The sequence below is a fragment of the Argentina silus genome (genome assembly GCF_951799395.1).
Source record: "Argentina silus genome assembly, chromosome: 4".
In the NCBI taxonomy this organism is placed as follows: Eukaryota; Metazoa; Chordata; class Actinopteri; order Argentiniformes; family Argentinidae; genus Argentina; species Argentina silus.
The window spans coordinates 16,055,301-16,082,596 of record NC_139658.1 but is presented as its reverse complement, the minus strand read 5'-3'; the positions used below and the strand labels follow the sequence as shown (position 1 = coordinate 16,082,596).

General features: G+C 40.9%; 2 protein-coding genes across 4 annotated transcripts in view; both read left to right on the top strand.

Moving 5' to 3' along the window:
• mmp24 (matrix metallopeptidase 24) overlaps window positions 1-9,234 on the top strand; it is a gene marked incomplete at both ends in the record, with an annotated part of 184,028 nt that extends 174,794 nt beyond the window's left edge. For both annotated transcript variants that reach the window (XM_083668017.1, XM_083668016.1), the window contains 6 exons: window positions 700-1,004; window positions 4,155-4,316; window positions 4,640-4,857; window positions 5,932-6,070; window positions 7,015-7,281; window positions 8,894-9,234. In XM_083668017.1, the coding sequence (XP_083524143.1) occupies window positions 700-1,004; window positions 4,155-4,316; window positions 4,640-4,857; window positions 5,932-6,070; window positions 7,015-7,281; window positions 8,894-9,234 (1,432 nt within the window). The remainder of the gene's footprint in view (window positions 1-699; window positions 1,005-4,154; window positions 4,317-4,639; window positions 4,858-5,931; window positions 6,071-7,014; window positions 7,282-8,893) is intronic.
• Window positions 9,235-18,556: 9,322 nt separating this feature from the next.
• eif6 (eukaryotic translation initiation factor 6) lies at window positions 18,557-24,977 on the top strand. 2 transcript variants are annotated; one of them, XM_083669194.1, is made up of 7 exons: window positions 18,557-18,629; window positions 19,081-19,214; window positions 20,333-20,418; window positions 21,084-21,259; window positions 22,173-22,349; window positions 24,004-24,185; window positions 24,595-24,977. In XM_083669194.1, the coding sequence occupies exons 2-7, from the start codon at window positions 19,108-19,110 to the stop codon at window positions 24,602-24,604; spliced, it is 738 nt and encodes a 245-aa protein (XP_083525320.1). In that variant the 5' UTR covers window positions 18,557-18,629; window positions 19,081-19,107; the 3' UTR covers window positions 24,605-24,977. The 2 variants fall into 2 exon arrangements, with proteins under 2 accessions (XP_083525320.1, XP_083525321.1); XM_083669195.1 differs by having other exon boundaries at window positions 18,625-18,693.
• The last annotated feature ends 2,319 nt before the right edge of the window (window positions 24,978-27,296 follow it).

Genomic DNA, 27,296 nt, shown 5'->3' with positions numbered 1-27,296 from the left:
CTATATACAGTCACTGAGCACTTTATTAGGAACTCTATACTAATACTGGGTAGGGCCTCCCCTTATTCTCAAAACAGCCTCAATTATTTGTGGCATTGATTCCACAAGATGTTGGAAACATTCCTTTGAGATAATGGTCCATGATGACATGATTGCATCAAGCAATTTCTGCAGATTTTTCAGGTGCACTTTCAAGCTGTGAATCTCCCATTCTACCACATCCCAAAGGTGTTCTATTGGATTCAGATCCGGTGACTGGGAAGGCCACTGAAGAACACTGAACTCTGAATTGTCATGTTCATGAAACCTGTTTGAGACGACTTTTGCTTTGTGACATGATGCATTATCATGCTGGAAGTAGCCATTAGAAGATGGGTCAATTGTGGCCATGAAGGGATGCACATGGTCAGCAACAATACTCAAATCGGCTGTAGCATTCAAACGATGATTGGTATTCATGGGCCCAAAGTGTGCCAAGAAAACATTCTCCACACACCACTTCCACCATGAGAAGGTGTACAGCTGTTCCTAATAAAGTGTTCTGTGAGTGTATTTTGAGCCACTTTACTTTGTCCTGTCCACTGGACATCACCTCTTTAACTTCTCTGTTTCTTGTAGCCAAACAATTTCCCCCTGTTTTTTCTGCCCTGTCCTGCAGCAATACAACTTCACCCTTCCTCCTCTCTCTGTCTCTTGCAGCATACACAACTTCACTCCTAAGGTGGGAGAAAAAGACACACAGCGGGCCATCAGGCAGGCGTTTGACGTGTGGCAGACGGTGACGCCACTCCATTTCCAGGAGGTGGCGTATTCTGACATCAAGAACGAAGGCAAGGAGGCCGACATCATGATCTTCTTCGCCTCTGGTTTCCATGGTGACAGCTCACCTTTCGATGGCGAGGGAGGTTTCCTGGCGCACGCCTACTTCCCAGGCCCAGGGATCGGAGGAGACACGCACTTCGACTCGGACGAGCCCTGGACGCTAGGCAACGCCAACCATGACGGTGAGTTACCATAGTTACCAGTACAGTACTGGGCTTAGAGGGGTCATGTGTTTTAGTTTTCAGTACAGTGTCGTGTATAAGACCCGAGCAGTGCTTTCAAAGCATGTATTGTTTTGATCAGGTGTTCTCTATTTACATGAATATCAGTGGTGCCCTCTTGTTTGGATGAGTTCTTAGGTCTTCACATGGCGGTAGGTTCTCATGCTCAGAAGCTGCTGCAGAGAAATGCCTATCAGGATCCAATAATCAATAGTTGAATACTGATGAGCCCTCAATCAGCCAAAACACTTCGTGCTGAGTGAGCAGCCTGCAAAAGCCAAGTGTGTGTGTGTGTGTGTGTGTGTGTGTGTGTGTGTGTGTGTGTGTGTGTGTGTGTGTGTGTGTGTGTGTGTGTGTGTGTGTGAGAGAGAGAGAGAGAGAGAGAGAGAGAGAGAGAGAGAGAGAGAGAGAGCGAGAGAGAGAGAGAGAGAGACTAAGGGCAAAATCAGACAAAGCATGTCCAAGGGGAGTTCCTACAACATAAAGACATGGCAGATGGTACTATAACTGTATGTACTGTCCAGTACATTTTGCTTGTTGCTCCAATGTTGCATGGACATAGAGAAAGAGAATGGGAGGAGAGGAGAAAAACACATTGTAACAGAAAGAGGACAATTAAACTTGCATTGACCAGAGACTCATATTCCACTTTAGACTGGCCAATGGCAAAATCACAATAGGACCAACCAATGAAATAAAAGATAATTATGGAGAATAATTAGGTTCAAACAGACTCAAACCAATTACCATGGTGATGAAACAGTAATACCAACTTCCGCTCTGAATGGGGGGTGTTAATAAGCATCATACATTATCATTTGGATCTATTTACACAAGGATGATTCATCTGCCTCAATAAGGTGCAGCTTTTATCCACTGAAACGTGTGTGAAAAAAACATTCCATCTTATTAGTGGAGTGTCCTCAGGAGAGTTGTCCTGTGGACTAGTTTAGCATTAAATACTGGTCGCATATGTGCCTTTGAAGTGTTATCTTTGTGAAGCGCGCACACACACACATGCTTGCACACTTCACACACACCCACCCACTCACCCACCCACACACACACAGAATGAAGCAACACTTTACTGATGTGCTAAATAAATCCTTCCCGAAGGGTAACTCAGTAGATATTTTTTCCTCATTTTAGGGATATGTTGACTCTGTGTACTGTATTGATGCCAAGGCTCATCACCATGTTGATGCATGGCTTAGTGCTAGAGGGTCCAGTCAACTCTGTTACGTAGTATAGTTGTAGAGCATTTATAATGATATCAGTTTCCACAGGAATGTTTGGCAGAGACGTTTGGCTATATTTTGTTAATAGAAAAGCATATCTAATATTGATAATCTGATTCCAATGTAATTGTCACTATGTGCAAAGAATTGTTGAGTCTGTGTTTATTTAGTGCAATAATGGTTGAATAGAATGAATCAAATTAGGCTTTAATAATACTGTATACTTATACATCTATTACAAAGCAAATACTTCATAGAAAAATGTTACATTCTAATAGAGAGAGTAGAGAGAGAGATAGAGAGATGACCACCGGTCATCCCAAAACAATGCTACTCACAACATGATGAGAACCTCACAACAGGACACAGGAAAGACTGAGAGCTTTTCCCTGACCTCTGCCTTTTATATCACCCTAAAAACCACAGACTTTAAATTAGGAGCTGTTGATAAGGAGACCACCAACCATCATTCATCTTATTACATCTAAACTGATGACATCACAGCTTTAACACCTCAAGACATTCCACAAAGCTCACAGCCATTTTTCTTCCAGGGGATGTCAAACTGAAAAAGATGTAGGCAGAATTGAAGTTGTTCCCACTTTATAGTCTCACTTAGTCACACTCTCCATTTAAATGGGAGTCTGACGGTGTACCCTGAAGTGGCGCTGGGAGGCGGATGCATCTGCTGAATTTGACCAGCGCCACCAATTCTATCGACAAATAGAGAGGAGTTGAGTAGGTGGAGGCAGGGATTTCAGCCCAGGGATTTTACAAATCTTTTTTGCAAACAGGGAATTTGATGCACACTGCTCACCTGAGAAATGATGATGGCATCGAAAAACATATTCAGCTAACTCCATTTTAATATTGTGCCAATCGTGTTGTAAACATGTAAACAACTTGCTGTCCCCACTGTTTACTTCCTGCACCCCCATAATATCAATGGAGAGGTGAGATTATTTTAAGATGTTTCTGTACACTTCAGAATACATCCTGCTGCTGGCATCAGTAGTTACATCATCAATGAAGACAAGTGAGCCAGTTCCAGTGGAAGCCATACATGCCCAAGCCATAACACCCCCTCCCCCATATTTCACAGATCAGGTGGTATGCTGTTGATATTGGGCAGTTTCTTTTTTCTCCACACTTTAGTCTTGCTGTGGTACATGTTAATCTTTGTCTCATCTGTCCACAAGACCTTTTTCCGGAACTCTGCATGCTCTTTTAGGTACTTTTTAGAAAACGTAACCCGGCCATCCTGTTTGTGTGGCTAACAAATGGTTTGTACCTTGCAGTGTAGCCTCTGTAGTTCTGCTGGTGAAGTCTTCTTTTTTTGTGATTTCTGAGCTCACCAGTGCTTTCTTTCCTTTTAATGATGTTCCAAACTGTTGATTTTGGTAGGTTTAAGGTTTTGCCTATGTTTCTGATAGATTTTTTCTGATATTTCAGCCTCATAATGGCTACCTTGACTTTTATTGATATCTCTTTGGTCCACCAATAGTAAACTCCAAAGGCAAATGCAAAGCCTAGAATCAATATTAGACATTGAGAGCTCTCTGATGACTGCGCAATTGATGATGAACTAGAAACACCTATCAAGCGAATTGTCTCATCATTTTGAGTACCCTGAAATAGGGAGTAATTTCTGAATGGTGAAACCAATACATGCACAAATACCATCAAATAAAAGCTGAGAATCTTTAACTTTAACCTCATAGTAATTGTTTGATTTCAAATACAAACTTTTGGAGTGTAGAGCCAAAAAAAAACAATGCTTCACTGTCCCATTACTTACGAAGGGCACTGTATATCAGATTCTGATATATCAGTTTATCAGTTTTTATTGTGACATTGTGTTGTTGAATTGCAGGAAATGACCTGTTCTTGGTGGCAGTGCACGAGCTTGGTCACGCCCTTGGATTGGAGCACTCCAACGACCCTAGTGCCATCATGGCTCCCTTCTACCAGTACATGGAGACGCACAACTTCAAACTGCCCCTGGATGACCTGCAGGGAATCCAGAAGATTTATGGTTAGTTGTCTGTTAGAAAATACAGTATGGTTAGTTGCCTGTTAGAAAATACAGTATGGTTAGTTGCCTGTTAGAAGACATATGATATACTGTCTGTTAGAAGATTTAGAGTGGACCTAGTTAAGATAAGACAAGTAGCAAACAAAGTTCAGTGAGTAAACAGCCTATATTCAATGGTGCATGAGTCAAATAAACTGTTGAATTGTTAAATATAACACAGTTAAAGGGGCAATCTGCGATTGGTACATCCATTGTTTTATTATTGTTTGAATCCTAGATTGGCCCTTTTATGGGTATGTTCTCCTGAACATGCGTGTTTGCAGGTATTCCTACAGCCATGATGGAACCCACTCGGCCGCTGCCCACCCTGCCCGCCCGCCGAACCCACTCTACCTCAGAGAGGAAACACGACCGCCAGTCCCGCCCACCACGCCCACCGTCAGGTGACAGGCCCTCATCACCAGGCAACGGCAAACCCAACATCTGCGATGGCAACTTCAACACGGTGGCGTTCTTCAGACGAGAGATGTTCGTGTTTAAGGTGCGAATGGAGGCTACATTAAAACATGTCATGATAATTGAACTACAATTTTCCTCTGAGTGTCTGAATGTCTCAGTTTGTTGCAAGTTGTTTGTGAAAGTAGCTGTACTGACCCACTCTCCTGTTGAGTGGTTAGGTTCTGGTGTTAAATGGTTTGGTACTGACATTGAAGAGTTAGATTCAGATGTTAAATGGTTTGGTACCAGTGGCAGCTGGTGCCGTTCAAGATTAGGAAGGATGATTTTTTTTTGTTTATGAGCGTGGCCTTATTTCTATTACAGCATATTGGATGAAGAACTGTACTGTTCTAGGGGAGGAGTGGGATAATTTCTCCAGTGGTTAGATAAATTGTCACACTTCTTTTGTTAATGGGAAACGATTTGAGCTTGAACCACAAGTTGCTATGAGTGGGGGTCTAAAATGTTGTGAGGGGGGTGTTTTGGCTATTTCTCCCAAGTCATCCCACATGACAGAAGATGTCGCCCCCCCCCAAGGTGGCTCTATCATGATGATGATGAACAGTGTAGTCTGTTTGGAATAGGAATGTTACCTCACATTTTGGAAACCATATTCCAAAAATTACATTTTGGATGTATGTATCATGCATCACTGGTAATTATTATAGTTGAATTACAAAATATTACTGAATTATGAAATATCAAATGACAGGTTGATAGAGTATTACATAAATGCACATATTTACTTAGTTCATAAATGATTCTATTGTAGTTTCCATGTTTCAGGAGCCCTGTGTAGCGTTAGTGGATGTTTCAGTGTATGAGTGTGGAGATCTGCGTGTGGGTAGCAGTCAGTGGGGAGCTGCACAGCCGTGTCCTAGATTTGTTGGAGCCAAATGGTAATGAGCTGGGATTGATGTGCTTTCTCATCTCTCTGCTCCTCTTATCTCCTCTCCTTCTTCTTGCCTGAGTGGCGTCTTCCTTTCCTTCTCTTCTTCTTTTTCTTTTCGCCTCTTCTTTCTTTTCTCTTATCCTCTCCTCATCTTCTCTCTCGTCTATCCTCTACTCATCTTTCTTTCCTTCTGCACCTCTTAATAATTGTTTCTCTCTGTTTTAGGACCGTTGGTTCTGGCGCCTGAGGAATAACAAGGTGCAGGAGGGTTACCCAATGCAGATTGAACAGTTCTGGAAGGGTCTGCCTCCCCGCATCGATGCTGCTTACGAGAGATCAGATGGCAAATTTGTTTTCTTTAAGGGTATTTGAAACTTCTTCTTTTTGAAGTACTCTTTCCCCATGGTTCAGAGCCTTCAGCAGGGAAAACTTTACCAACAAGTCAGAGTTATTGTAAGTTCATGTTCACTTTAGTTCATGTTCACACATCTCCAAACTAAAGAGAAAAATCCTCATCGTTTCCCCATCATTCTAAACCCCTTGAACATTGCTTAAATTTCCCCAGCCTCGAACATAGAGAAAGCACTCCACTAATAAAGAATTGCATTGTTTGGGAGTGTTTGCTGCTACTCGAGCCAAACAGAGTTGAGTAATCAAACCCATGTGTGAAACTCCCATCTCTCCTATCTGGATGAAAGGTGGTTTCCCTTCCCCAGCCTGTCGAATCATGGCTGAATCAATGGAGTAGTTTGTCTCCTGACTGGGGATGAGACTGAGTCGCCTGCCACGTCCAGCAGTGATACGAAGCAGGAACAGATATTAATAGCTCTGAGCTCCCTAAACACTGAGCTGCTCTGTCACTGCTGCCTAGTGAGTGAGAATGCCTTGTAGTTACATCCTCGCAAATGAGCCTATAAAAACTCCATGTGCTTTATCATCGTCATCATCATCAATACTGTTTGCTGTACCTAAGGTAATACTCAACTATTTCTGAGACATCAGTGAAAACAAGCCCTTGTAATAAAGACCAACTGTAGACTAGAATCACCACAGTGTTATTACGCAGAAATAAACATACCATTTGTAATAATATGAATCTCCTCACAGTCGTGGTTATGTCACCCTAGTTAATACCACATTGTTACTAGAGTAATGACAGTGTTATTGCACAGGTATCAATAACTATGTTGCGTGTTGCCAATGTGTGTATTAGATAGTGTTTTTCTGGTTGTCCCGTCAGGTGATAAGTACTGGGTGTGTTTCTGTCCCATCAAGTGATAAGTACTGGGTGTGTTTCTGTCCCATCAGGTGATAAGTACTGGGTGTTCAAGGAGGTGACAGCAGAGCCCGGCTACCCCCACAGCCTGGTGGAGCTGGGCAACTTCCTACCCAGAGATGGCATCGACACAGCTCTGCGCTGGGAACCTGTGGGCAAAACCTACTTCTTCAAAGGAGACCAGTACTGGCGTTTCAACGAGGAGAAGCGTACAGCCGACCCTGGCTACCCCAAACCCATCACTGTGTGGAAGGGCATCCCTGAGGCCCCACAAGGAGCCTTTGTGAGCAGGGAGGGATGTGAGTATCTATCTCAGGCTGTGGCTGCAGCTTTTATCAACATTGGACTAATAAGTTATACAACAACTTCAACAACAATACAACAACAAAATTATATTTTGACTGAAGTTATGATGAATACTGACCTCATACAATTGACCTACTAAGACAGGTATCCCTGTGTATAGGATAATTAGTATAGTAGGCACATCAGATTAATATAATTGAAAGATTTACAGTAGCTGAATACAGCAACGATACTGTGTGTGCTGACAGATTGACAGCCTTGGTCATTCATTAGTATTGACTAGGGGAGGCTGGTGGAGGCAGAAATCGGAGAAGGAGAAATCACACATGTTCCATACCATTCCTCATTCCATTCCATGCATTACAATGAGAATGCCTCCTATTTCTACCTCCGCTACCCTCCCCTGGTATTGACTCACATTCATAACAAGTGAACAAAACTAGCTGAAGTTAATTATGAATAGCCCCAGCGCCAGTGTGTCTGAGAGAGCCTGTCTGCTGTCTAGTCTATCCTGCTCAGAGGGTTGTCATTCAACTGCAGATGTCTGCGACAACAGTTAATGCGGGGAGCACGGCGGTATAAGGGCGGGAGCCACATTTCCAAGGAGGTCACAGACAGGGTTAATGCTGTCAGGGCCTTAGCCCGGTGCTTGTTTCTGCTGCTACAGCAAAATGCTGCCACACACCCCCCCCCCCCCCCCCCCCACCACCCACGAGACTATCTCTATCATCATGTCATGACCTCCTGAACTCCGTCTCACAGAGGACTGACTGGAGAACATAAGGACATGAGAGGTGGAGATCGGCCCAGTGACACGGCCTGCTAGCCCAGAGCTCTGCATTTTCTTGACGGAATCTGGAGGCGCCGTGGTTGTTGGGGCAGCAGATGCGAGCACTTAATCAACCAGAGAGCTCAGAGCTCCAGGGTTTGGATAGCCGTGCTCCCGCGGTGTGCTGAGGTGACATCTGTTCATCACAGTCAGTGAACCTCATCTCCAAGGTGTTGTGTAAAACACAACACCAGGGTGATATTGTATGTACAGTATAGATCATAGAATCACCTCTCAAAAACAACCACCACTCAGGCTGGATCAGTGTATTTACAGAACTGTGGTTTGGAGAATACAGTATATCAATTGTATTTATAGGATTATAACAGAATTAAGAATTCTTCTGAAAGGTGCAATTTGTAACATTCAAGCTTTCTAAAAGCTTTCTAATGGTTGTAATGACTATGTTAAATCAGTAGTGATCAGGGAATTAGATCCCTTGAAAGAAATATTGAATAAGCTGTTTCGATCTCGAAAAGCACGTTCTAAAACGGAGTGTCTAGAAATACATGTTGTTACCAATTTTCGCCTTTCTGTCCCTGGTGGCTGACTCTTCGAATCATGCTAACGTCCGACACGGCAAGTCCATTAAGGGGGGTTATATCATTATTAGGGAGCTGTTTGAAACTTCTAACTGAATTCGGCTACGTTGGCTCCTAAGTACAAGTTGCTTTCAGATAAATGTTTTTTTGATTTGTTAGGTTAGGAAACCTATTTAGGTCAGATAGCAGTCTATTCTTACATTCTCTGTCTCTTTCTCTTTCTTCTTTTTTCAGTTTATACCTACTTCTACAAAGGCAAGGACTACTGGAAGTTTGACAACCAGAAGTTGACTGTTGAGTCGGGTTACCCCAAGTCCATCCTCAAGGACTGGATGGGCTGCGACCAGTCAGACATGGAGAGGAACAGGGATGGGCGCCATCGTCCTCTGGACGACGTGGACATCATGGTGACCATCAATGACGTGCCCAGCACCGTCAACGCCATCGCCGTGGTGATCCCTTGCATCCTGTCGCTGTGCATTCTGGTCCTGGTCTACACCATCTTCCAGTTCAAAAACAAAGGGGTGCAGCAGAATGTGACCTACTACAAACACCCTGTCCAGGAGTGGGTATGACAGGCTGCCACCAGAGCTGAGACCCATGCCTGTCTCACATCAACATTGGTGAGAAGGGGGTGGGGGTAGGGGGTGGCGTGGTGACAGGATGTTTCACCCCTTGGACCCCTAACAGGAACCCTTAAATTGACATCGCAAACATGTGTATGTTGATTAGCATGAGGACGCAAAGGACACTGAGGAGCTTTAATTGAGTAAGAACAGAGCAGAGCCATTGAGAATGCTCGGCTTTGTGCTGACTCCAACTCTTTTTCCACTCTTATCTGGCTGTTTCAGTGAGGGTTGTCACACATGCTGGACCTCTACAGGACTGCCAGAAACTTTCTCTCAGAGGGAGAAATACAGTAAAGGGGTGCAGAGCCTATCCCTCACAGCCAGGAACCAGCAATCTTTGTCTCAGTCCAACATCAGCTTGTACATGAACTTCAACTATTATCAAGTCAAACGAGATATAAAAAAAAAAGAAAAAAAAAAAAAGATCAAAAACCTGAACAAAAAATGTAGGTAGAAAGGCCATAGAAAAGAATTACCAAGGATCTCTATTTGGATCATTTATTCTTTTCAGTTCCGGAGCAATTGAATCATCCAGATGAACTTTTTCTCATACGTCACAAAGACAAATGTCTTCAGACTCACGCCTGCCTGTAGTGGTGGACTAACCTTAGTCAGCCTGCTGGAGGAGCCACTGCTGTCACGGCCCCAACACAGACTGCTACTCTGGACTTCTAGGATGCATCTATTTAGCATTTAGAGAAATTGTTACCAATTGTTTTTCTCAGCCTTTGCTTTGTTGTTTTGCTTTCGACATGGCCGATAAAGAAGAAAGGCACACAGGATGTTTCAGAATGCTCAGCACGTAACAACACCATTGACCAGGCCTAATGAACTGCTGTTGAAGAAGCCTCTCCTCCATATCGCTCTCTTTTTTCCTCCCTTGTTCTCTATATCTCATATATCTCTTTGTATATCTAAAACCTCTACACTGTCAGGCTCCCCTGCTTGTTTTACTTTGACTCAAGAGGGGCTTAGTTTCAGGATTCAAACATCATTACCAACCACAATTGTCCTTGGCATTCACTTTCTTAGCTATATTCCAGTTGAGTGTTCCCGTCTAGCCTTGTAATGGGACTATAATTTGCTAACTAGTTCAATTTGTGTCTTGGGGACTGCTGAACTATGGAGAGATGGAAACCAACAGGAAACCAAAGTAACAGGACGGGGACTTTTGGGGAAAAGAAAATTTGCCCCTGTCTTCTGCTCTCTAGTTAATGGGAAGCCCTATAGCTGCCAGACGGTTTGCTGAAGTCGATGAAGTATTCTGAGGCACACTGTCTGAGAGATTGTGAGATTGCTCTGGTAGGGAACTCAAGATTCTTCTCCGTTGTGTGTGCTTCACTCTCATCTCTCACACGCACACACAGACTGACTGACCAACCGACCGACCGACCGACCGACACACACACACACACACACACACACACACACACACACACACACACACACACACACACACACACACACACACATACATACACACACTGTATCTAGTTATTGCTGGTAAGAGGAGTTGAAATGGCCTGTTTTGTATAAATCTCTGGAGTTGACTGTTAATGGTGAACAGGTGAATGCGATGGGCAGTAATCTGTATCATACCTCAGTCCTCCAAATTCATGTTTGGATTTATAAGTTTACATATAAGTTATATAAGTTAGCATTGACTTAACCTTAACCTTGTTGAGCTCAGGCTTTCCTAGTTTGGAAAGCCTGGGGAAATCCTTTGCAGAAAGTAGCTACAAACATTTGAAATGAGTGACTCCTCGCAACACGTCAAACCAATCAAATACCTTGCTTGGGCGGAGCTCCAAAAAAACAGAATTAAGTTTTTGCTTCAGGTTTTCTTTCATTTTCTTCAAAGTTGCAAGCTAGCATAGACAACAACTCTCTGCAAAATAGTCCTACCCGGTCGGAAAAGACGACGCACATAACAAAAAAGATGACGCACATGGGGGGAGCATTCTTGGAATGTAACATCCAATGAAATTGCAAGCACATTCTCCCATCGCTCTGTCCAGTTCAATCCAAGCCAGATCGGCTAAAATTCTCCAGACCTCTAAAAGAGGCGTGAGAACAACGTGATTTGGAGGTATGTCTACACAAGACCAACCTAATCAAAATAGGCTCTGGCAACCTAATCATCTGATGTCTGTGAGCATGCACTCTGAAAGGGACTTATTATTTACCATGCACACTCCAGACACTTAAAGGAGAGGCAACCTAAGAACAGATAAAGAGGGAATACAGTACAGCAAATTATTCTGATTTACAGTTATGTTTTCTCATTTTCCGATTCATTTTGGTATCTCTGATGTATCTTCTATTTCACCACTCACTTCTAAGGCAGAGTGGTATATTAGAAGAGTGATGCCAATGAAGGGGTACATTTTCTATTGAATAACGCTTCTGGAGGCTTAAATAGTTCCTTCACGCAAACCTATGGACTAAGTTGCCAGGCAACCATTTGCTTGCCTGGGTAGCCAATCTGAGAAATACTGCTAGTTTAGATTATAATTTTGGAACTGAATAGATGCTATCCTAGTTTTTTAGCTATACTAGTAATTTCAAGTAATTGGTGCCACTCTTCAAATAGTCCACTCCGTTGTAAGGTAGTCATAATGGATGAACAGATGTTACAACTCATGCTTGTTTTAAATGAGTGAATAATGAGCTCTGGTCTGAACAAAACATGTATATTTGGACACCAATTTTATTCTACATTAACATCACCTTTCATGTAATAGGAAAATAAACTATTACACAATCAAATCGATAAATTACGCATTTATGAACCAACAGAACTCCATCACTGTCATTCTGGCCAATGAATGGCAGTCACTGGCCATTCAAATGCACAGACCCAAACAAAATGTCTAAAACTTGTCTGCATTTTCTGCTTTTTGGCTAGTGCGTCAGACACTGCTGGGTTTGCTGTTTAATCTCTATATTTTCTGTAGAGCCTTGGAATGAGTGTATGAGCTTTCATGTTCTCAGAACTTGGCAAATACCTTGTTGCCAATTGAAGAAGCTTTTTCATGTCAGTTTGTTTGAGTGTCTCCATTGACATTCCACTTTACCAGTGTATTTGAGAGCATGAATGTTCATCATATTAGATGTTATTGTAAAATGTATATACCCCACTACACTACAGTTGTCCAACCCTGATCTGCTCTGGTCTTCCAACATGTCTCCCTACCATGCCATCTCCACTCTGGCTGTGTCAGTATCCGCCTTATGCCTCTGCTGGTACTTCTCAAAGTTGTGCCTTGTTGCAAAATGTGCAGTGGCCTGTTAGTTGTTTTTTTCAAGGAGAACACTGTACTTAACAGGTATTGTTCCTCAAGGTGTTCCCCTTCTTGGCCATTGCATTTTTCTTTCATGTTCTGGTCTGTGTTTGAGCAGCTTTGAGAGACATGGCACTGTATCAGAGCAGACTCCAGTGGATGTGGCCAGATTGTAATGATTCAAATACCACACAATGCAGACATAAAGGTCCAGTATGTAGATTGATCTTAAAATGGTGCCAAATGGCTATGATAAAACAGTAGTGATCAAGGAATGAGATCGCATGAAAAAGAACATTCATTGGAGAGCACTGTTTCGGGTCCAGACAAGGTAGTTTCTACAATCTGGTGTTGTGGCAGACACTGGCCTTTACATACCATGTAAGAGGGCAGCAAAACTACATGCTGCACTTTAAGGAAGGCTTTTTGTAGATCGTCAGACTCCAGAGAGCCCTGAGATGAGAGAGGTGTTGGGGGTCTTCTGGGGGCTCCTGTACCATACTTCACTGATTGTCTTCCTCCATTTTAGAAACTATTGGCTTGTGTGGCACATATTTATTTATTTATTTATTAATTCACTGGAAATTGTATTGAGTGAAGTATCCTACACTTTTGAGCCAAGGTTTGACAGTTACTAAGGGTCCCCTTGACATGTGTGAGATATTAATAATACTTTTTATTTTATATAATAATAATAATAATAATGATGTTTTCCGTAACATTGAGTCGTCTATAGCTTCATCATCTATAGCTTCATCTCTATTGGTTCAACTGACATTCTCTTGATGCAACATTTAAGTTACTTCTCCTAATCTGATTGATAAAAATAACCTCTCAGAGTTTAAGTGGCACATGCTAAAACTTGTAGGAGTGAAGTAATTTTGATTTAAGAACATTCTCTGTGTAACTCCACTTTCTATTCTTTTGCAGCTTGAACGATGGTGGATAATATGCCAGGTACAGGGCATTGTAAATACAATGTTCAAAAAATGGAAATTATTCCAGGAAAGCCCTCTTTAAAATAAACATTTAGCAGATTTTCATGATTATGTGAAATTGAATCTCATCCTGAGTTGTTCTCAAAGGCCACAAGTGAAAGAATCTCTTCTAATCTGTTATCTACTTGGCTACCAGCAACAGGCTAACATTTAGCACTGCCCTCTCCAATATACTGTTGTATATATATTCAATATACTACAATATGCCTGTAGGCCTACAGGAGAATAGTATTGTCTGAATTGGATGCCAAAATGTCATAGTAATGTCAGTGATGATATCCGAGAAGAACCTGTACATCCTTACCCTGAAAATAGTCCATGGGCCAGGACAAACTGTAACCCATGGGTCAGAGTTGTTTAAATAGCCTCTAACAAAAAACAATGGGAGTGATAGGGGCAAGTAGACGGCAAGTTCGGGGCAAGTTCAAAACTGCATGGCCATCAACTCAAATGAACACTTTGTTACTTTGGCCACACATTTTTAACTTAGTCTACTTGACCCCATCACTGCCATTGTTTTTTTGTTGTTGTTGGTGGCTAAAGTTAGCTGTAGTTAGTAGTGGCTATTTAAACATATCTGAACCATGGGTTTCTACTGGTCCATAGACTACTTTCAGGGTAAGGAACCATCTGACGTTAAGGTGTTAAAATACTGAACTATCCTTTTACTTATGTTGTTAATTAATATAACATCTGAACTTTGCAATGCACTTCTACTTCCAATGTCAGGAAACTGGTAAGTTTGTTGACTGATTGGTCTGGCATTTTTTTTATGTTTTCCAAGGGCTTGTTTATTTGCTGAAGGCCAGAAGTGAAACAGAATGTGAACTATGGCATGATACGGCTGGTTCTAGCTTTCACTAGTGGCCTAATGTGGATAACTCAAGGTAAAATGAATGTTCACCTAATCGTGAAAGAAGGCTGAACCATCCGTTTAACTGTGTATGGTTATCAGGTAGTTTGATCCCATTGTACTCGAGGAGCGATCAAATTAAACCGCATTCATCACATTGTTCACATTAGAAAATGATGAGGACATTTCATGGGAGCAGTTCCATACAGTTGTTCCAAAGTGAGCTTGATATGCACATTGATTTAATCATAGTGCTTGAGTGTACCTAACGAGTAGGCAAAACTGTGTATATATTTACTAAAAATGTAAAATCAGATCTAACATGTCCACGAGTACCAGTAAACCACAACATGTATTGTATCAGGCATGGTTATGTTTGAGGAGATGTAAGGTGACTTGAAGGATTCATAATAATAGCATAATCACCTAAAATTGTTTCTTGAACACATGATCAAGGCAAAATGTACATTACTTTTCTAATCTAAGGTGGACCGTGCCTATCCACGTTTCATTATGTCTTATTTATTCAAGCAGTTTATACTCTTCTAGGAGGGCAAGAGGTCCTCTTGAGTTTGCCTCTTTTATGGATATGCTGGTGGCTATAGACAACAGTAAGCCTTTAACTTGCCTGTTGTTGCCTTTTGTTTCTAATGTTCTTTTTCATAAAAGAATAATAGGATAACACATATCAAAGGTAGTCCAGACTTTTAAAGTAATTACAATATATTGAATTTCTTAGGATACAACTGATCAAGGGAGATTTGACCAGATATAGCTTTAAGAGAGATTGAATTATTTTTTGTTTCTTATAAACTCCTGTACATGCTTTATAATTTTTTTCGGGTTGAAAATACCAAACTTGTGTCTGTTATTTTCATGCAAAATGCACAATTTTGTTGTGGATTTGTTTAAAGAATCATTTAATTTACAGTCAGATATTAAATATCAGCTCATGTAAATATACAGACAAACCGAAGCTTTTGAGGATTTTGAAGATTTTGTATTTTCTTTCTCTCTACCTTGAAGCTTATCAAATGGCACACAATATTTGCATTTTAAATGCTTATATCAAATAAGCATGGTTGTACTGTTTATGTTTGTGTCTTAAGATATTATTAAAGCCTTTATTTACAAAAAATCAATCATCTTATTTCTCAACAGATTGGAACAAAGTATCTTTTTATGTTCAGTTTCATTTAACAGTTACTCACTGTGTATCTAATATCACCATGTTAACAAAAAATGTCAATAAAAGTTCAAACTTATTGTCTTGAGTTCTGTGATCACTGAATTAATGGTACATATATCCTTATAGGTAGATTACAATCACATTTTCACAGTTCAGTTCCTAACCATGCATGAATTTCTAATCAATTTCAGGCTCTGAGGCAACATAATGTGCATTTTGCAGGGGGGTGTAGACTTTCTATAGGCGCCTTTCCAATTTGCACTGAACAACAGATCACTTTTATAGATTATAGATTATATAATACCTTCAACACATTATAAAGTGCCTTAGGACAGGGGATCCCACAATCTTTGCAATGTGACCTACCAAGCGGATGTGTTCGACGAACACAATTCAACCCACATCCCACCTGGCAGAACATTTGAGGACCACTGCTTTAGGAGACTCTGAAGAATGATTCTAAACACAGTCAATGTTATCTTGTCAAGTTGTCATAGCTAATGTTGGTACCAGCTAGTGCAGAAGATCACGACAGATGAGATCAAGTACATTCCTTCTCGCTTCCAGTGTTGCATGGCCTCTGGTTGCTGATCTGTACTGACTAGTCTGATGGACTAACCTATTGTCTGTGATATATCGTTTTGTGTAGAGAATACAATTTCTCATTTTACAATTTCTGCAGATAAGCCCTAGCCAGACTCAAACTTATTTTACCAGGTAAGTTGACTGAACATATTCACATTTGTAGTGACATGCAACCTTATGTATGCCAATTAGTGAAAATAATAGCAGCAAGGCCAATATATCTTACGTTTACATGCCGTTTTATATGTTGAGTGTCAACAACAAATATAAGGTGTTATGGTCAGAGCTAAGGAACCCAAGCGCAGGACACATAGACAGGACACATATATAAAATAATCGAGTTTTAATGAGGGAATAGGGGAAACGGAGTAGCAGGGTGGAATGGCAAACAGGGCAGGCAGGTAGGCAGGGCAAGTTGACAGGCAGACTGGGCAGGTAGGCAGGGCAGGCAGGTAGGGTAGGTAGGCGGACTGGGCAGGCAGGACAGGTAGACAGGTAGGATAGGCAGGTGGGCAGGTAGGCAGGCAGGCAGAAACCGGGAAATGATCCTGTAGTACAGAGAGAGCACGGTTAGACAAATACTTAGACAAAGAGAATCTACAAAGAACTAAGCGTTGCTAAGCGACCAAGAGGGAGAGTAACATGAAAAGACAACAAACGATCTGGTGATGAGTGGATGGAAAGCCGTGGTTTAAATACGGCTGTAATATCGAGCCTTCTGATTGGCTGTTAAATACAGCCCTCTGATTGGCTGTTAAATACAGCCCTCTGATTGGCTGTAACATCTAGCCTTCTGATTGGCTGTTAAATAGAGCCCTCTGATTGGCTGTTAAATACAGCCCTCTGATTGGCTGTTAAATAGAGCCCTCTGATTGGCTGTTAAATACAGCCCTCTGATTGGCTGTTAAATAGAGCCCTCTGATTGGCTGTTAAATACAGTCCTCTGATTGGCTGTTAATATCGAGCCTTCTGATTGGCTGTTAAATAGAGCCCTCTGATTGGCTGTTAAATACAGCACTCCTCTATATTCTTCCTTTTTTGCACCCGAAAGCATTTTGAAAAATTGAACTTGCTAACAGAAAAATGCTTGCTAAAAGAACTTGCTAACTTGTCTTAATTGATTATGTTACTGCTGACAGCAGCAGCAGAATGTATTCTAGAGTGTACAGAAACATCTTGTCTGCTCGAGTACAAGCAAATACCTCCAAATACATCATACATCATACAGTGGAAAGTTGTGACCAAAAAGTGGAAGGTTGTTGACTGGCCAAGTCAATTTCCAGATTTAATTCCAATTGAACATGCATTTCATTTCCTGATTTAGGCAAACAGACCTCAAAACAAACAACTGAAGATGGCTGCAGTACAGGCCTGGCAGAGCATCGCAGAGAAGACACCCAGCATCTGGTGGGGTCAATGGGTCACAGACTTTTTGTATTTATTACATGCAAAGGATTGTCGACCAAATACTAAACATGAGTACTTTATTTGGACATTATATGATTTTACCCAATAGCCTATTTACCTATTAGCCTATTGCTGATGTGAAAGATATTAAAAGATATTAGCTAGTTGCCTATAAATGATTTTACTTCACATGCAGTGAATAGAACCCAAGAGTACTGTCTGCCTCGCTGTTCTGATTAGTTTATGGTGTTTCTAGGCAGAAAATGCTGGCTGAATGTTTCCCCTGGAATGATGTTTCCCCTACCGCAATGACGTTTCACAGGTGGCGAGCTAATGAATGTGTCAACAAACAAGACGTCACGCGGAGCCCCAACGCGGTTGGCTCACAAATCCACCATGCAGAAGGACTTGCCTACAGTTGCTATGCAGGTTTGCCTCTTCTTTGACTTTACCGAATGAACAGTGAGTTTTTTCACAGTGCTGCCGATGGCACGGTCCACACATATAGCCGCATGAATGGTGTGCATCATCAATACAAAAGATCAGGACTGAACGCAGACATCACTGTATTTGTATTTCGCAAACTACAACTCAAAGCTGTTGTAGAGTGCACCTAGAATAGAATATGTATTTAATGTAGCTCTCTCCAGATTCCAATATCTAAAAAATACTGGCTCGCTCAACTAGCGACAAATGTTAGTACCTTCGAATGCAATAAAAGACAAGGCAAGAATGTATCCACATCAGAGAGGGATAGGCGGAGTCAATAAAATATATTTGCCGGTATCCACATCACCGATAAATTGCATACAGATTAGCAAAGAGGATATATAGGATTCACATAAATAACTGCTATCATCTTTAATTGCATGCATCGTCTTTGATTCACGTTGATATCGTGAACCAATTACAAAGTAGCCCTGTACGGCGTACGACTACGTCATTACGTAAACGTCGATGAGGAAGTGAACACGTGTGGTGAAGGAGGAATCCACACTTTTTTAGAGGCTACGAACCCCCATTAGGTAAAGTTACTGTCATTTATCAAATGTGATATTTCATGAAGATGTAGTTGATATGAAACATTAGGTAAAGCAATAGTATTACCGATCACTTCTCTTATTTCTGATATGCTCAGCTAACGTACGGTTTAGTTAGAAAGACTTCTAACAGCTAGCTAGCTATATTTTATCTCAGTGATTTTCTGGGTCATGTGTTTGCTCGCTAGCTAGCTAGACTAGTGTGTTTATCACAAGAGCTGTTTAGCTAAATATCTAAATTCGTTCTATAACGTTCGCCGACAGATTGTCAGTTAGCCCCGTAAACGAGACAATAGAACTATGTTTAGTTCAGCACAGTTCTAGTCTCGTTTGGGGGGGCTAGTTGTAGCCAAAGTGCAATCGGGTCTTCCATGTATAGCCAGCTACTTAGCTGTTAGCGATGTTCATAATAACGTGAGTATTTTTTCTGATACAGTGAAATTATCACCTCTAAGACTTCAACATGGCCGTTAGAGCATCGTTTGAGAAAAACAACGAGATAGGCTGCTTCGCCAAACTCACAAACACATACTGCCTAGTTGCCATTGGCGGGTCAGAGAACTTCTACAGGTATGAAATGGTATCTCTTATCAAGAATAGCCTACAGTCTACAAACTGCTATCATTTGTTATTTCATTTTACGCCCTCAAATGAAATTCAAATTAACCCAACCCTGCTATTATTTTGTTTTGGATGGATTATCCAACTCCATGGTACTTGCCAGGGAGTTGGACGGCCTTCTTGACTCACTCATCACAGTTGAACTTTGATCAGGTTTTATTCCAGAAGTCCCAGTATTTACGTTTCCACTGTACACTAAACATGTCTGGCCATGTATGACGTTCATTTGTATCATCTTTCAAATGTCCCAGACTTTTGAGAACAAACATTTTGCAACGTGGAGTGAATCTAATTTCAACCCCTTGCCATCTTCAACACAACAGTCTTGAGTCGCGGTGAGTGCCATCATATCATCTTTTACTAGGTCTGCCCGACTGCCCCCAGCAGTTCGGAGTAACGCTGGACAAACCAATCAGGGCAGGTGTTTCCTCACCATGATTAGTTTGTCCTGCCTTACTCTGAACTGCTGGTGGCAGACCAGACCTGTCCAGACCGCACGGTTTCTCTATAGTAGAAGGTGAAGATATGACTGCACTCACTGCGACTCAAGACTTTTGTGTTGTTGTGACTACCTTGAAGATGGCGGCGGGTTGAAATGCGATTACACCCCCACCCAAAATTGCAAAATGTTTGTTCTCCAAGGTCCAGGACATTTGAAAGAAGATGAACATCATACATGGCCAGACATGGTTACTGTACAGTGGAACCATAAATATTGGGATTTATTCAAGTATCTGGAGTAAAACCTAATAAAAGTTCAACTATGATGGATGAGTCGAGAAGGCCGTCCAAATCCGTGTCAGTACTAGTAGACATGGATGTGGATATTGCAGCTTATCCTCTTCTAGTATATATGTTAAGTATATTATATTCATCCAGCAAAAAGGCATGATTGATTGATGTTTATTGTCCTTTCTGTAAGACATTCTTTGAACAGCTCTCTAATAGAATACAGACGACAATGTTATGTGATACTGTTGGTCTGGTGTAATTCTCATTGGCGAATGCATAGCCAGTTACACATTGAAACTTGCTGTCATGGTGACTTGAAATGTGCATGATTCCAGTGTGTTTGAAGGAGAACTGTCAGAAACCATCCCTGTCGTACACGCCTCAATAGCTGGATGTCGGATCATAGGAAGAATGTGTGTCGGTGAGTATGGCTTTGGAACAGATGAACATTGACAGGTCAGACAGCAAAGTGTTGCTAAGTACCCAAAGTGCTGTCATCATCAGAATTGAACACTCCACTGTCCTTTTGGTAAGGGATGGTCCTGTGGTAGTGGACAACATATAGGGTTCTCCTGTGGAGCTGGATTGCGGATTGCTTTATCAAAACCCACTTGCGTTTATTCATGTCAAAATGTGCCAAAAAATATCAGCAAAAATGCTGAATTCACTGAGGAACATCATGCAAAGCATCATCATAATGCTTTCACTTTCGTTTTTAACAACAATGTCATTGGCAGTCAAAGACAGTTACTCTGTCATTACTTAATATATAGTATAGTTTGCTTTGAAATGTTTACATAGTGCCGCTGGAAAGTTCACAGCGTGGCGCAGCGCCATTCTTCCATTCTTTGGGGAGAACCCTGACATATGGCCCCTCAAGCTGCAGGCTCACACCGCAATATCGCTGCTGTCCCAACGGCCCCTCATCTATCTCCCTCTCTTCAACTGTCTAAAGAAGGACCATATCTGATTTATTTTATGGTTAGGACATTGATATTCATATTATTTGCAATGTGATTAATGTAGATCAGTCTCCTAGTTAGATGGCACGACTCCACTGAGTTCCCCTGACTGTGTTCTCTCCAGGGAACCGCCACGGGCTCCTGGTGCCCAGCAACACCACAGACCAGGAGCTGCAGCACATCAGGAACTGTCTTCCAGACACTGTCAAGATCCAGAGGGTGGAGGAAAGGCTCTCAGCCCTGGGCAACGTAATCGCCTGTAATGACTATGTGGCCTTGGTTCACCCAGACCTGGACAGGGTGAGACAGAGAGCACATGCTTACATGCCGCACACCTCAGTCATTCATGTTAGATATTTGATCCAACGTCTGTTTCCTGACCCCTAGTAAATGTGTAATACTTTTTTTCTTCTTCTAAAATTTACGTAGTTCCAACTGATGTTGGGGTGGTAGGCCTTGAAAACATTGGCCATTTTTCAAAATGGATTAATATCTATAGGAATTTTAAGGATATCTGACTAATAGGGTAGTAAAACGCTTTTGTAAAAATGTTGTCCATGAACATATTTAAGTTTTCTTGTATGTTTTCTATTCAGATTTTCTAACGTTTGGTTCTGGTTAGTGTTTCTCAATCATTTGGTCTGTAATTAGTCAACTTGAAAATCAAAAATCTAACAGAGACTAGAAGAGCTCATTTACATTTATCAAACAGTAGTTAATTAAGAAAGAAAATGTAAAGGAAACTGCAAGCCTATTTGCTAAGCCTATGGGGAGCTTCAACTTGAGTTCCACAAACCACACTTTGACAGCGTAGGGATGTCATGGTGCACCGGTTCTGCAATGAACCACGGTGTCAAATGCTTCGGTTTTCATACTGAAAGAATTTACCTCCTGTAGGGTTACCGGTTCACCAGTGTTACTGCTTAATGTACTCCTAAAACTACTATTCCCAGCTTTCTATGTGAAACCAAACAGCTGCATGTGATTGAGAAGCCTGTTTAATGAGTCTTGCGGGTAAAGTTAGCAACAATGGCAGAGGGAGGGATATCCACCAAAAAAACTGCTTTGAGAATAGATGTTTAAGTCAGGTTTTTCTTTTTCACAAAGTAGACCAAAAAGAAAAAAATCTATTTAGTATGTGGACATTTAGGTTATAAGTTGTGTGCTGCTGAGCAGGTGACCTGTCCTGACCACGTGTCCCCTGCTGCTGTAGGAGACGGAGGAGATCCTGGCAGACAGTCTGAAGGTGGAGGTGTTCCGTCAGACAGTAGCGGAGCAGGTCCTGGTGGGGAGCTACTGCACCTTCAGTAACCAGGGAGGGCTTGTCCACCCCAAGACCTCCATAGAAGACCAGGACGAGCTCTCCTCCCTCCTCCAAGTGCCTCTAGTGGTGAGTGGACACAAACGCTTCTGGTGGTAGTATTTAGCTGTGACAATTGCCTGTTGTTGGTACTAATCATAATGGGCTCAATTTCCATTCAGGAATTGAAAATAAGAAATAAATGTCAATTATTTTTTAAGTGGATTTTAAAGGCCCTGCACAGCAACCTTGAATTCCCTATAAATTAATTTCTAGGTGAAGATTCGGTTACATACTTTGTATGTATGTATTATTATATCATTATCATTATCATTATAGGGTTGTAAAAAATAAACAAAGAAAATAGCTTTTGTGCTACCTAAGTAACCACATTTTATCAAGCCAGCAGACAAGTACAGTGCCTTCGGAAAGTATTCAGACCCCTTCCCCTTTTCCACATTTTGTTGTGTTATAGACTCAATTTAAAATGTATTAAATTAAAAGAATTTGCACACACACAATACCCCAGAATGACAAAGTGAAAACAGGTTTTTAGAAATGTCAGTAAATTTATTAAAATTGAAATACAGAAAAAGTATTCAGACCCTTTGCTATGACACTCTTAAAATTAGCTAAAATGCAAAAATGTCATCAACAAATCATTCAGTAAGTTGAATTGAGTCCATCTTAATGCAGGAATAATAGTTAGGGTTAGAGTGTCATAGCAAAGGGTGAATACTAATGTACATGAGGTATTTCTGCATTTCAATTTGAATAATTGTACAGAAATTTCTAAACCTGCTTTCGCTTTGTCATTCTGGGGTATTCTGTGTGGACTTGATGGGAAGTTCTTTTAATCCATTTTAAATTGAGTCTATAACACAACAAAATGTGGAAAAAGTGAAGGGGTCTGAATACTTTCCGAAGGCACTGTATATTCCTCACATCTTTGATTGACAGTCTGTCTTGTTCCTCTGTAGTTCAGTACAATGTTGTATAGCTGGCTCTAACATTTATTAATGTGTTATCAGCTTAGAGTGTCATGTAGATGACTTGGAGTGAGAACTCATTGGTCCTGATGTTGACAGACACCAATAGCAAACTCCAAAGGACAAATGCAAAGCCTAGAATCAATATTAGGCATTGACAGCTCTGTTATGCCTGCAAATGATGTGATGGAACACGCCTGACTAACCTGGAACACACCTGACTAACCTGGAACACACCTGACTAACCAGAAACACCTGTCAAGCCAATTTTCAATTACTACTGGTTCCTTGAAATAGGGGGACTATGTATAAAAAGGGGTGTAATTTCAGGGTGAAAACATTGAATTAAAGCTGAGAATCTCTACTTGAACCGCGTAGCATTTTTTTATTTAAAATCCAAACTGTTGGACTACAGAGCTAAAAATACAAAAATACTTCCTCTTTCCAATATTATGGAGGGCACTGAATATGGTTAATATGAGGCAAATGCAATACATTTTTTTTACAAATAAATGTTTACAGTTCCGTTTAGTCAGGACTTAAAACTACTTAATGTTTCTCACTTAGGTGATAGCTTTACCTGGTCATGTCATCAGATTAGACTTTGTGAATGTCCTGACAGTGGCCTTTTAAATTAATTAGTCTAATATCAGCTCACCTTCTAATTAAGCCCATGCTCATCCCTGGTGTTTACCATATTATTGTGTTGCTGTGTGGAGTTGTACCCGATTGTCCTACACTCTGTCACCCCACAGGCAGGAACAGTCAACCGGGGCAGTGAGGTCATCGCAGCCGGGATGGTGGTCAACGACTGGTGTGCCTTCTGTGGCCTGGACACCACCAGCACAGAGCTGTCCGTCATTGAGAGTGTGTTCCGTCTGAGTGAGGCCCAGCCCAGCGCCATTGCCACCACCATGAGAGATTCACTCATCGACAGGTCAGACCTCTGAAACCATGACACTCAGTATTAAACAGGGCATGTAACAGTAGTAGCAATCAAGGCTTCTGGGTCTCTCTGAGTAGCTGCACTGAATTTAATTGGTTGATTTCCAACTTAATTCAAATAATTTACCCATCTCTGTACCACCTATCACCAATTTAAGTGTACACAAATCATACAAGTCACTTGTGTGCATATTCTTTGTAGTTAATGTAACTGATCTGTTCACCTTTGAAATGAACAGATGTTTGGTGTTTGCAGTCTTTGCCATGGTGTCTACCATATACTTAAAATGGTGATACTTTTCATAACTGATATCCTGAAGTCTGTTAGTACATGTTCTGACTACCAATGTTAATAACAGTTCGTACAACATGTGTAATCTTAAATCCTGTCTCTGTTCCAGCCTCACATAAAGTGTGTCCAGTCCACCATTGGATCTCTGATGCAGAATGAATGCTGCTGGACACCTCTTCCCATTTGCCTGATACCTGCTCTGTTCAGCATTGGATATATTTGTTGTAGAAGCCCCATGCTGGACAGAATAAATCCTTAACTTTGTACAATAATGTATGGCATTGTAATTTGAATGTCAAACTGGCAATTGTCAAATTTAAAACATCTGATGTTGGATGCCAGGTTTTAACTCCTCGATTTCAACCATTGAAACTGCACCAGTATGACAACAGGAAATGAGGTGGAACAGTGAAGTGGAAAATGTAAATTATTTTTACTCCAGTCTTTGTGTCATTGCCAATTGCTATTAATAAAGTCTTGCGTGGCAAACAATTTGTTTTTCTTGATTACTTGAGCATATTTCTTGAAACAGTATTTAACTTTTGAAAATCGTTAACACGTTCCCGTAAACACCACAGGTAGGGCTGTCGCAGTAACCGCGCCAAGCCACCCACCGGTTAGAGCAAACAACCGCCATTGTTGCTTTTTTTCCGCCTTTTAAATAGAATGTTATGTTTTATTATTTGTAACTGTATTTTTCCTTTGTATCCCTTGTATGTTCTTCTTTTGGCTCTACACTCCAAAAGTTTGTATTTTAAATTCTTTAATTTGTAGATTCTCAACTTTTATTTGATGGAATTTGTATACATATTGGTTTCACCATTCAGAAATTACAACACTTTTTATGCATGGTCCCCCTATTTCAGGGTACCCAAAAGTGATGGGATAATTGGCTTGACAGGTGATTCCAGTTAGTCAGGTGTGTTCCGTCATTTGTGCAGACATAAGAGAGCTGTCAATGTCGAGTATAGATTCTAGGCTTTGTGTTTGCTATTAGTGTCTGTCAACATGAGGACAAAAGAGACCTCAGGGAAGCCATTATGAGGATGACACATCAGAAAAGATCTATCAGAAACATAGCCAGAACAAACATACCAAACATACCAAAATCAACTGTTTCTACAGCTGGTTGTGTTCACAGTTCACTTAATGAGTTTGTCAGCTTGATTTTAGCTAAACTGTATTGCAAGACAGCCGGTTAGTTCGCCAATGAATTTACAGTTGCTTCTGTAAGGAGCAAGCAACTTTATCTCGAGCTCTATCCACTTTATCATTTAAGGCATGAAAATTATATTTACATTATGATTTTGGAAATGTCCATAATGGCCAAGTATAAACAATTTATCCCATTTCCACCTGCTGCTCCTCCTACAACTTTTAAGCTAATCACACTAATCCAACTTTAAAACGTTCGGAGAGATCTAACTCACGTTGCTATGTCTTTTGGTTTTGATACGGCTTAAACTTTTTAAACGTTACAAACTTGAAAGTGTACTTTTTAACATGGACTATGAAAACCAAAACATACAATTTTTGAACCACTGCCGATCTCACTTGTTTTTCTAGTTTTCCATTTCTTGCTGGCATTTGTTGTTTCCATTGTTGCTGGCTTTTTACTGTGGCCTGATTCTTCACACACTACAAATATACCTTACTCTGCAGTACTTGGCATTGAATGGCTTGATTGTGAATGTCATACTGAAGTATGAGTTCTATCATCGGTGTCCAAATTTCCAGAAACAGACAGATGGTAGTCTTATAGGTTGGCAGTTATAAAAGGAAGGGTTGGCAAGGAAATTTGGCAATGTATCGTTAATAGCCAAGCATATCTTGATCTCCATGTAATCCATGTAATGACTCCATGTAATTCACGTAACACTATATGCAGAGAATTGTTGAGTTTGGGTTGATTAGAGCAAGAATGAGCAAGTGAGAATAAATCAAATGAGGCTTTAATAACACTGTAAATGTATACGACTATTACAAGGCAAATACATAATAGAGATATAGATCATATGGTCTGTTTACTGTACTCACAGAACAAGAGCTGGGATCACTGACCAGAATGCAAAGAGGAATATATGTTCCTATGCCATAATGAAATTAATTATGATATCAAATAAATGTATACTTTCATGAGTTGAGTGAATGAGTATTAAAATAAATATATGTATATATACAGTGTATATATACACTCACCGAGCACTTCATTAGGAACTGTACACCTTGTCATGGTGGAGGTGGTGTAAAGGTGTGGGGAATGTTTCCTTGGCATACTTTGGGCCTGTTAATACCAATCAATCATCGCTTGAATGCCACAGCCTATTTGAGTATTGTTGCTGACAATGTGCATCCCTTCATGGACACAATTTACCCATCTTCGAATGATTACTTCCAGCATGATAATGCACCATGTCACAAAAGTTGTTTCAAACTGGTTTCATGAACATGACAATGAGTTCAGTGTTCTTCAGTGGCCTTCCCAGTCACTGGATCTGAAACCAATAGAACATGTGGAGGAACGGGAGATTCACAGCTTGGAAGTGCACCTGAAAAATCTGCAGGAATTGTGTGATGCATTTATGTCATCATGGACCAGAATCTCAAAGGAATGTTTCCAACAATCAATGCCACGAAGAATTGAGGCTGTTTTGAGAGCAAAGGGAGGCCCTACCCAGTATTAGTATAGTGTTCCTAATAATGTGTTTGGTGTATATTTCTACTTGAATTTAAAAAAAAAAAAAATTATAATAATGAATTGTATACTGGTAGAGTGGTAATAAAAGTCAAGTTTAGCCTTGGAAAATGATT

What these genes read in the sequence shown, in the direction of transcription:
- eif6 (XM_083669194.1), top strand. Translation starts at nt 19,108, where the DNA reads ATGGCCGTTAGAGCATCGTTTGAGAAAAACAACGAGATAGGCTGCTTC. An exon ending in GGGTCAGAGAACTTCTACAG is followed by an intron (nt 19,215 to 20,332) that starts GTATGAAATGGT and finishes GCATGATTCCAG; the next exon opens with TGTGTTTGAAGGAGAACTGT. An exon ending in TCCTCCAAGTGCCTCTAGTG is followed by an intron (nt 22,350 to 24,003) that starts GTGAGTGGACAC and finishes GTCACCCCACAG; the next exon opens with GCAGGAACAGTCAACCGGGG.